Below are 11,675 nucleotides of genomic sequence, written 5' to 3'. Positions count from 1 at the left end.
CAAAGTGCCCAGACTCTCTGAACATTCTACATGGCATACTATTTATGAGAAGATCAGCATGTAAATAGTTTACTCTTCCTAAGTTCTTCTACAAGGTCACTGAAAGTGAGAACTAGAACCCAGAATCCCTTGAACTCAATGAATTTCCCAATTATTGACCATATCATTCTTAGAATCATCTCTTCCTTTACTCAGTCACTAGAGTCACTTTTCTCTACTTAGAGCCAGACATTTAAATATCTCCAGCCTCCAAGATCTCATCTGGATACTTGGGCTACACGTTTCCATGTCAATCATTTTGCACTTGTCATTTATCATATTAGACTATAAGCTCCCCGAGGGCAGATATAGAGCTATAGTATCAAGCTTATCTATTTATTTATTTATTTAGAGGCTGGGTCTCACTCTGTCACCCAATCTTGAGTGCAGTGGCATGATCATGGCTCACTGCTGCCTCAACTTCCCAGCCTTAAGCAATCCTCCCACCTCAGCCTTCTGAGTAGCGCTGGGCCTACAGACGCATGCCACCACACTCAGCTATTTTTTAATGTGTTATAGAGATGGGGTCTTGCTATGTTACCCAGGCTATTCTTGAATTCCTGAACTCAAGTGATCTTCCTGCCTTGGCCTCCTAAAGTGATGGGATTACAGGTGTGAGCTACCACACCTGGCCAAGCTAATCTTTAAATACCCTAGAGCACCCATTATAGTGCCTGGCAAAAAATAAATGCCCATAAATGTTTGTTGAATGGAACTGAGTCTTCAGAAACTGGAGATGTTTTCTAAAACAATTTTTTTTTTTGCCATTTCAGTTTAATACATACTAGTTTTTCTCACTTATCCTATATTAACTGAATTTTTTATTTCTTTGAACCTGAACAGGCTTTGTATCTACAGACTGTTGAGCCTTTAATTTTTTTGTTGTTGTTTTCCACAAAACTAAAAACATGCACAAATGCATTTTTAATTGTGCTTGTACATTCTAGTTTTTCCTCCTAAAGTGCACTTTTTTTCTTTTCCTTCTTTCCATCAATTTCTGAACCTTCCCTTCTTAAGCTTTACTTTACCCAGAATTTCCTCATCACATATGCATTTCATTTTCATTGTACTTTTCTATATCTGATTATTTCACTTTCCAGCTGTTCTGGTATCTTTTTCTAAGCATTATCCAATCGTTTCCATTAAGTTACAAGCTCCTTGAGGGCAAGCATTGCACACCTGTTTTGCACAACTTCTAAGGCCATTGTCAGTCCCTCAGCCCACTTTATAGAAATATGGTATATATATAGATAATACACACACACAGGTACACACATATTTTGCCACTTAATAATGCAAAGTGATGAAAACTTTTATATTGGTAAAAATTATGAGAATAAGAATAATCATACCCTGATTCTTCAAATTCAAATATTTGTCTAACGTTTTTTGATGAAGTCATAGCACACATGTGTCATTGAATTGTTGTGAGCACACTAACGGGAAAGATGGACCAAGTGGTTGACCCTGTGCTTCTGTGAGTAGGACCTCAGAGTATGTTTTTCTGTAAACATTTAAAAAGCAAGGAATTGAAACTTACAGTGGAGCAACCAGGGGGCAGGGTGACAGGATAAACTTTTAAAAATTGACCTAATAGTAATCATAGGAAACAAAAAGAATCATTCTAGTCTCCATTTTTTTTTCTGGATGCATTTTGTAGCTCCCTAAGTTATTGTGTTTTTAAAAAACATAAAATATTCTTAGACCCTGAGAAATGTGATTCTATTTCAATCCCGCAGGGTCTGTAGCATCGCTAAGCTACTCGGAACTTCCCTACGCAAAAGTTTGAATTTCTTTCCAATGCTGTTTAATGTCTGCACTTCTAGTGTCCACATAAATGATATTTAACAGGCTTTACCTCATACTTTCTTGTTACAACATTTTTACTTTTTTTCCAGTTGCAAAATAATTTCTTTTAAGCCCTCTCTGAATAAGTCTGTTGAAGCTCTATTCATCACACATAAAAATCTTACATTAAAAGGCAGTAAAGGAAATCACGAAAAGCTAGATGTATTCCACCCTCTTATAGTTGAATACATAAAATTGTATATATCACAAATAGTAATTGAAACTTTAAAATCATTTTTAACTACTCTTATGAAGACAATCTGTCCTTCTGGAGGGGCATTAGTTTAAATGCAAAGAGAGAACATATATCATTTGTGGGTCTAAATAGTGTTGGTTCTTTGCAAGGCCGTAATTAATAAGGTTGTAGAACACAACTGCAACCTGTAAAGCGTTCCATGTGTAGTATTTTGAAACCTTTTGTTTGTTTGGGTTCTAACTAGAGACAGAGGGAGAAAAAGCAAATTTTATTCTCATGGGATTTGTTTTATGTGGTTCATCAGATTGAGCTTAGTAAGCAGGGAAGCACTTCTTGTGTAGCTAGTGCTTGTTTATTCTTCCCTCATTAAAAAGAGAGAGAGAAAAAAACAAAAGATTGGCAATTTTCTTTTATGAACGTGGACTGTAGGGAGATAAATAGCCCTGCGGGAGAGGAAGGTCAAGTTCAAAGTTTTTCTTTCCTTTGGATTCAGGAATAAGCAAATGGAAAGACGAGCCAAACAACCCAGCAGCAGGCATCTGATGGTTAAGCCCTCCCCCCAGGACTTTTTATGTACATAAGCAGCAGAAGTCACTCGAGCAGCTGCGGCGCATTAGTTCCAATAGTTTAACAGGCTGCTTTGTAGCACGGACAAAGCTGTGCGAGCGCGGTGCTTTCCCTCCATGTTCATTTGCTATGCGAGCTTGTCAGTGATCTTTGGCAGGGGCTTGGGAGAGGAGGGGTGACGTTTAATACGCTTCCGCGGAGGAGTGCGCTCGCCTCCTCTGCACCCAGCCCCAGCTCTACAGAGAGACTGAGGCAGGCGACTGAATGCACTAACAGCAGCAGGCTCCGACCTGCTTCCCTGGACATTTCCCGGACCGTGAGCGAGGGAACCACGTTGCCCTGGATTCTTGCCAACTGTACAAAGTTGACCAGGAAAATGGCTCAGCAGACAAGCCCGGACACCTTAACAGTACCTGAAGTGGATAATCCGCATTGTCCAAACCCGTGGCTGAACGAGGACCTTGTGAAATCCTTGCGAGAAAACCTGTTGCAGCATGAGAAGTCCAAGACAGCGAGGAAATCGGTTTCTCCCAAGCTCTCTCCAGTGATCTCTCCGAGAAATTCCCCCAGGCTCCTGCGCAGAATGCTTCTTAGCAGCAACATCCCCAAACAGCGGCGTTTCACGGTGGCACATACATGGTAAGGTTTGCGCAGACCACGCAGAAATGGTGGCCGTTTCCCTTCGGGGATTCCAGCTCCTCGCGCCTTTAATTTTGGGGATAGGGAGGGAGGACCACCATCATTCCTCACCTGGGATTTCTCGCCAAGTAATCTCCCTTAACCATAAATCCCACAAATGTCCAAGTCAGGGCAAGAATCCTGGAGACTGGTACTAGGAGTGGTTGAGGTGGGTGGTTCTCAAAGTTCAATTCCAATTGCAAGTTCCTACAAGAAAATTGGATGCCAGATGTCAAATAAGAATGCAGTTTTACTCCCATACTTATGTGGTGGCGTTTCTTTGATTTCTTAAACTAATTTCCCTACCAGGTTCCCCAACAGCTGAGGAAAGAAAGGACCAGAAATGAGGGGAGGAGGATCATAGCTTGCTCTCTTTTCTGTATGATCCCCACTTGAACAGAGACACGTATAGTGTGTGTGTAATGGTGTGTCTTCATAAAGCCCTTCCTCACTCCTGACTCTGATATACAGTGTTTATAATCTTAAACATGCCTTTCCAAAGGAAAGAAGAAAGGGATTAGGAATTCTACGCAGAAAGTTGCCGGCTGGTACTCGGTAGTACTGTTGTGTTCTCTGAATTTGGATTGTTAGAATATTTTGCCAATCTTTTTATTTTCTTTGTGAATATTTTTATCTTCTTTATAATGGGTGAATTTGTTTCATGCATATGCTTCCATGTATTTTTTCTGGAGGATTCTTGATTTTTTCCTGCTCTTGAAAAAGAAAAAAAAAAAAGAAAGAAAAACCCAAATATTAAAACAGACCATCGTGTGAGCTTATTTGGAGTTTCTACCTAAGCAGAGGCCATTCCAAGCTCTGAGCAATGAGTCTGATTCTATGCACTACATCTACATTTTGATGAGTATAAATTATGATAAAGAAAACAGCATAACAAAAAAGAATGTGTTAGTTGAGAAACTATGACTAAATACTTTTTATACAGTTTTGCCATAACAACCCAAGAGTATGTATGTTAACAATAGGAAAAAAAAAAAAAAAAAAAAAGCAGAAACAAGGCTTTTAGGAGGAAAGCAGCAAAAAGTAAAAGGAATTAAAATCTAAACTAGTGACAAGACCGTGCTCAGGAATGCATTAATGTTATAGATGAAAGTCAATGACAAAGGAAATAAATGATATGTCACACCCAAAGACATGTCCAACCTCAAAAATTTAGTTTTAGGTAGCTGGATCTCTGATTGGGAAGTGTTCTTACTGTCTCCCAATATTTTAACATCTAGATGTCATTTCTGAGTTTGGTAGATATAATGGCCATAAGAGGAGTGAGACAAACATTGACTTTTTCTGTCTTAAAGAAATTATTGGGAAATGATGAATTCTCTTTGAGGAAGATTTTATTATTTTTTTTTTTTCCTTTGGAAAAAAATTGTGAGCAACAAGCAGTGAATTAAAGAAAGGCATGGATAAACACTGGGAGATGCACTGAAGGAGAAGGTTGGCTCAAGGCCAGGCATTGGGTGCCAGAGCAGGAGAGCTGGCTTGAGTTTCTACGGAGCCAGGAGCAGAATTTCCGTGTCCAGTGTCCCTTTTGGTTGCACTGCTTTATCACTGCAGTTCCTAAATTGCACCTATTGCTGAATGAGTGGCCCTCAACTCAGCTGTTTGATTTCAGTCTGAGTGGAGCAACCTAGAGTTCAGCTGGAGGTTATCTGAACTATTTAGACATGTCGGGTGTAAGGAAGGCAGGAAATCCCATGAAAATAGGCTTTTTTCTGACATTTCTGGCACTTCCTTTTCTGGTGCTGTTTGGAAAAACTTCAAGAGTACAATTTCTATCAACATTTCATTTTAGTGTATCAGGTCACACAGCCCAGTAAGAAAGGCATAAAGAGAGCAATGGAAACCAGAAATAAAAATCATGGTATTGATTTTCAGTAACTCAGAAGGAAACAGTTTGCCCTATGGACTAAAACCATCAGGCAAGGGAGTTGGAAAGAGGATCTCAAGTTTTCCATATTGATTGAATGAGCCCCAGGACGTTCATAATATCCACAGGCATCTTTTGACAAAAAATCTCATTTTTGCTTTCACAGTTTGTACTAAGCACTATGGAGAATTTTGAAAATATGTTTCAAATTGTTCTGACATAAATATAAATATATTTGTATCTAATTTGTTGCTACAACAATGTTCTGCCTCACAGTATTGGTTTCCTGCTCCCAGTATTCCCCTGCATTCGCTATGCATACATTTAATGCCTACTGAGTCTAACATGTTTATTCTGTACCTAATTATTAGAAAGTTGAGCAAGAACCATTTGTTGATTTCCAATAATTTATACCACGGTAGAATAAATCAGTAATATTGGAAGACATCTGTTTTAGCTAAGATAATCTTGCTGTTCTACAGAATATTCTCCAAATCTAATTGGATTGACATAGTGAATTTTTATTTCTTGCTTCTGCTTTTTGTGGAGAGGCAGCCTGCCCTAGCCAGTAGGTGCCTCAGGGACCTGGAATTCTACCATCCTGTGGTTCCATTATTTGCAACATGTGATTCCCAAGGTTGCCAGGCTCAGATGAATCAGGAGAAAGACCATGAAAGAGGATGGCATGTGTGAGCTTTTATGAGGCAGGCCTAGATAGTATGTTAAGGGCTATCTGATTTACCCTGTATGCCATAGTTGAATTTATAGAATAACATCTTGTAATAACAAGTTCTTGAACCTTTTGTCAAACCTCCTTGATGAAGATTACACAGAAGCACTTCTGTTGTTTGACAGGGCTGTTGATTGGAAAGACCTTGCTTCTAAACGGTTGAGGTCTTCTTCCCTGTAACTATCATCCATGGATCCAAGATCTGCTTTGGGAATCCTACAGCTTGAATTTTTGCTCCCTTCCATTATGAAGCCCTTAAGGGAAGTGGCTTGGAGTAACCCACCAGAGAACCAGGGCCCTGTTCATTCATCTTGGTATACTCATGCTTGGCATGATGGCTGGTCAATGGTGGATGCTTAATAAATGTCTGCTAAACAAATTCATTAATCAGTATTTTAGTGTTCTCATGCTCTTAAAAAAGACTTCTTGGCCAGGCGTGGTGGCTCATGCCTGTAATCTCAGCGCTTTGGGAGGCCAAGGCGGGTGGATTACAAGGTCAGGAGATCGAGACCATCTTGGCTAACATTGTGAAACCCTGTCTCTACTAAAAATACAAAAAATTAGCCAGGTGTGGTGGCAGGCGCCTGTATTCGCAGCTACTCAGGAGACTGAGGCAGGAGAATGGTGTGAACCCGAGAGGCGGAGGCTTGCAGTGAGCCGAGATCACTCCACTGCACTCCAGACTGGGAGAGAGTGTGAGACTCCATTTCAAAAAAAAAAAAAAAAGACTTCTTTTGCCAGGCATGGTGGCTCATGCCTATAATCCTAGCACTTTGGGAGGCTGAAGAGGGTGGAGTCCCTGAGCTCAGGAGTTCGAGACCAGCCTGGGCAACATGGTGAAACTCCGTCTCTACTAAAAATACAAAAAATTAGCCAGGCATGGTGATGTGTGCCTGTAATCCCAGCTCCACAGGAGGTTGAGGCACAAGAATCACTTGAACTTAGGAGGCGGAGGTTACAGTGACCCGTGATTGTGCCACTGCACTCCAGCCTGGGTGACAGTGAGACTCTGTTTCAAAAAAAAAAAAAAAAAAAGACTTATCTTTTCCTAAGTAAACATCCTGTTATTTCATTTCTATATGCTATATTTATATTTACCAGATTAATCTTGGTACTTTTTATCTAGACTTCACTTGGGTTTTCATGATCCATTTAAAGAATAGCTACTGAGTTGACACAATACTCTAGGTGTTGTGTCACTCAGAGAGCACCAAAGCAGTTAGAAAAGAGGCTAAACTTAAATTCTTACTTTGCATTTAGTAATTGTGTGACTTTGGTCAAGTTACTTAACGTGTGTGCTTCAGTTTGCCTGTTACTCAGTTTTCTGGGGATAGTATCTATTGGGAGTTGTGGTTTAATTAAATACAATTATGTATAAATTAAAGTGGTTGCACAGGGCTGGACCCTTAGTGGGTGTCATTATAAGTTAGTTTTTTTTTTTTTTTTTTTTTTTTTTTTTTTTTTTAATGCACTCTATGCCCATTATTCCAGCCTTGGATATAAACCTTTAGGATCATGTTTAAATTTCTGTCAGTCATTTGTGGATGAATTGGAGTGAAGTGAAGGGAATATATGTGAAGAGAAAAGAGTTGAAAGAAATGAGTGTATTGTCAGTTTTATTACTGTAGGAAAGGAGAAGGCAGAAAGGAGAGATACTGCTGAGGCAGAACTGTGGGGTTTGGTGTCTCTTCTCTGCCTACTGCAAAAATACATCTTTCAAATTCCTGCTTTTCCTAAAAGGTTCCTGCAGTTCTCCCAACTGGAAGTAATCTGTTCCTTCTTTCAAGGAACAGATTTCTATTGCACCTCTTGTCTCTGATACTCTCAATGCTTATTAGTAATGGTTTTATCACTAGCTAGTATGTGTTGAGCACTGGTTTTGGTCTGGCACTATCTGTTAGGATTAGAACTCTCTTGTGTCTCTGCTTTTCACTAATCTGACTGCTTTTACTTAATATATAATACCTTGTAGTTCTAGTGATTATAGACATGACTCAGACTTCATCTGGTAGGGGAGTCCCTCTGTCATCAGCAGGAACTACAAAGTCAGTGGAATCTCTGGTGAAGAAAACTTTACTTCCAGTACTAGTTTATTTCAGGAAAATTGAAGTTAGGAAGTTCTTCATATTCTTCAGGCTTTTCTCCTCATTTAATTTTAAGAATAGTTTTGGGGGGTTAGGCCTAAATAAAGTTTTAGAAGAACAAGGTAGAAATGCTGGTTTTCAGTCTTTGGGAACTTAAAAGTTGCTGTTTAGCCATATTTAAATCATAAAACCTGTTATCTTCACATATTCTTTTAAAAACTAACTTGTATTATAATCACTTATTATAATTTTTTCATATTTTAATAATACACATCTATATATCCATGACCCAGATTTTTAAAATGCCAAAATTTTATCATTTGCATCAGTTCTTTTATTTTTTTTAAGAATAAAATGTTACAGATAATGTCTAAAGCTATCACCCATCCTATTCTGCTGCCTTCTCAGGGGATCCTGAAGTCAGTGTGTTCTTCCTTGAATGTCATTATCTTTTAACTTCATATGCATGTGTCCTGTTGGTGTGTTTACCATTTTATATATAGAGAGATGATACATGTATCTGCCATAATACGCCATACTATAAAATGAGAAAAAGCAAGCAATGTATACTTTATATATATATCCTTGAGCAGCTAGCTCTTTTTTAGTACATAGTATAGCATTTGAGCTGTGACTATTATATATATATAAAATATGTGTGTATTTGTATACATATGTGTGTATTTGTGTGTATATATACACATATGTGTACCTATATACATATATCTGTATATACATGTATACCTATATATATACACACACACATATATACCTATATACTTACATATTCATGCACATATATATACCTGGATCATTTTTTTAAACTGCTCAAGAGTACACACATGTAATAGCATTTCAGTCAATGATGGACTGCATATATGATGGTGGTCCCATAATATTATAACGGACCAGAAAAATTCCAGTCACCTAGTGAAGTCATAGCACAATGCATTACTCTTGTGTTTGTGGGGATGCTGGTGTAAACAAACCTACCAAGCTGTCAGTCCTATAAATGTATAGCATATATAGTTGTGTATTACACTTAATAATAACTATGTTGCTGGTTTATTTATGTATTTTATTATTATTTTAAAGAGTACACCTCCTACTTATATACAAAAGTTAACTATAAAACAGCCTCAGGTAGGTCCCTCAGGAGGTATCTAGAAGAGGGCATTGTTCTCATAGGAGATGACAGCTTCATGCATGTTATTGCCCCAGAAGACCTTCCAGTGGGACAAGATATGGAGGAGGAAGATAATGATACTGATGATCCTGTCCTTGTGTAACCCTAGGCTAATGTGTGTTTGTGACTTAGTTTCTAACAAAAAATATTTAAAATATTTAAAAAGTAAAAAAAAAAATTAAATAAAAGCTTATAGAATAAAGAAATAAAGAAAATATTTTTGTTCAGCTGCATAATGTTAGTGTTTTAAGTGTTATTACAAAAAAGCCAAAAAATTAAAATTAAAAGAGTTTTATAAAGTAAAAAGTTACAGTGAGCTAAAGTTAACTTATATCAAAGAAATAAAAATATTTATAAATTAAATGTAGCCTAAGTGTACAGTGTTTATAAAGTCTATAGTAGTGTGTGGTAATGTCCTAGGCCCTCACATTCACTCACCACTCACTCAATGAGTCACCCAGAGCAACTTCCAGTCCTGTAAGCTCCATTCATGGTCAGTGCCCTATACAGGTGTATCATTTTTTATCTTTTATACTGTATTTTTAACTGTACTTTTTCTATGTTTAGGTGTACAAATACTTAATCATTGTGTTATGGTTGCCCACAGTAGTCAGTAGAATAACATGCTGTACAGGTTTGTAGGCTAGGAGCAACGGGCTATGCCATATTGCCTAGGTATAATAGTCTATACCATCTAGGTTTGTGTAAGTACATTTTAACATGTTTGTACAGTGATGAAATTGCCTAATGACACATTTCTCAGAACTTCGAATAAGCAATGCACAACTCTATGTCAATTTGCCTCTAAAAACCCAACTGTTTATACTCCTAAAATATTGTTACTATAGCTGTCAGAATCACACTCCAATCTAAGTGAATGTCACAGTGAAAAACATTGAGTCATTTGACTATAATAGAAATGAAGATGTAATTTCCTGAATTTAACAGTCAATTTAGGCTATATAGTGAAATATTTTCAAGCTACTTTGAAAACATTAACCATTAAAAACTTATATTCATGGGTGGCATTCACTAAGATGCATCAGGTTTGTTATTATATATCTCTCAAAAACATTTTTAATTCCAAATATGATTAAAACCAAATACAGTTTTCTAATATAAGTAATATCATGGGGCTTATATTCCTGATTAAGGACTAGATGAAAAAATTATCAATTTATACCGTGCTCGATGCACCAAATGGAGGAAAATGTTCCAGCGTGTACATAAGTGAAATTAGGCAGTAGGATATCTTTAGGAATTATGGCGACTAGGTAATACTCAACTGTATTATTTTTATAATTCTTGTGTACACATATGTATTTTTAATTAAAACATATCCAACAGTAGAAGAAGTACTTAGTAATAATCTTAACAACAAAATGATTATTTTAGGTGGATTTTCAAAAGGCCTTTTAGGAGACTTTTAATAAATCTTAAATGTGTTTAGGAAGATAAATAAGTGATTTGGGCCATATTTTTTGTTTACTATGAATTTCTCTTTATCAGGCATTGGCATTAGATATAAAATTGCTCATATTTAAAAGTAAACATTTGCTTTCTGAGTCATTATTTCTTCAACAACTGTAGTTGTTTTTATGGTTGTTAAGAGAGAAATACATTATAAATTTGCAAGTCACAGAAGGGGAAAGAAACCATTTGTCACCTATAAAAGAGAAATACAGCCACTTAGAGTTTGTAGATTAAAAATACACATATACACACACAAACAACTGAGGAGATTTTCAAAGCCATTATTTAGTGATTTTCTCCCTCGTTCCATCTCTCTCACTTCTGCCCTGCGTAGCTTTGAGGTTATCTTTTCTCTGTCTCTTATGGTAAAAATGCCCAGAGAAGGCATTGCTGCCAGTCCCCTGGGAGCTAGGAACCTAGAGGATAGCTGTAGGCAAAGTGTAATACCAGAAGATGGGGAGCAAGTTTCTGGGGGAAATCATCTGAGAAGCACACCAGGAAGTGCTGCTCGAATGTTTGGGGAAGACCAGTCAGCCCTAACCTTCAGCCGTGTTTGTGGTGTAACTGGCTGTTGCCCTCTGTGGGAATTATGAGAGGTGGAGGTGCTGCAAATTGAGGGTGCCTGTACCATTTGAAAGGCATGTTGGCTTCCCACAAAATCAAAAGACCTGAGGAAGATACTCCTTTTAAAGAACATGCTGATTGCCTTGTCAGGTTTAAGGAATTACAGGGATTAGATTATGACAATTGGCATTGAGAAAAAAGTGAAGAAGACATTGGATAACCTCGCAGCTTATTATTCATGTGTACTTCCCATGACCATTGACATTTATCTTAGAAAAGATGTGAAGCCTGTTCACATGAGCTGAAGCCATTGCTACTGGTGGTAAAGTCTCTTCTTAAGAAGACACCGTCTTTCTTGCAAACTTGGCAGAAATGTTGATAAGAAGAAAATAAAAACTTGAACCTCAAAGTTCGTTAAAATAATG

At 37.6% G+C, this 11,675-nt stretch overlaps 1 protein-coding gene across 2 annotated transcripts in view; it reads left to right on the top strand.

Moving 5' to 3' along the window:
- Positions 1 to 2,688: 2,688 nt before the first annotated feature.
- The window catches only part of PDE4D (phosphodiesterase 4D), an 807,734-nt gene continuing 798,747 nt past the window's right edge, over positions 2,689 to 11,675 (top strand). For both annotated transcript variants that reach the window (XM_005556956.4, XM_065546290.2), the window contains exon 1: positions 2,689 to 3,289. In XM_005556956.4, coding sequence (XP_005557013.1) covers positions 3,027 to 3,289 — 263 coding nt within the window. In that variant the 5' untranslated portion in view covers positions 2,689 to 3,026. The remainder of the gene's footprint in view (positions 3,290 to 11,675) is intronic.

This window comes from Macaca fascicularis, chromosome 6 (assembly GCF_037993035.2).
Source record: "Macaca fascicularis isolate 582-1 chromosome 6, T2T-MFA8v1.1".
Taxonomy (NCBI): Eukaryota; Metazoa; Chordata; class Mammalia; order Primates; family Cercopithecidae; genus Macaca; species Macaca fascicularis.
This window is presented reverse-complemented; position numbering and strand designations above follow the sequence as displayed.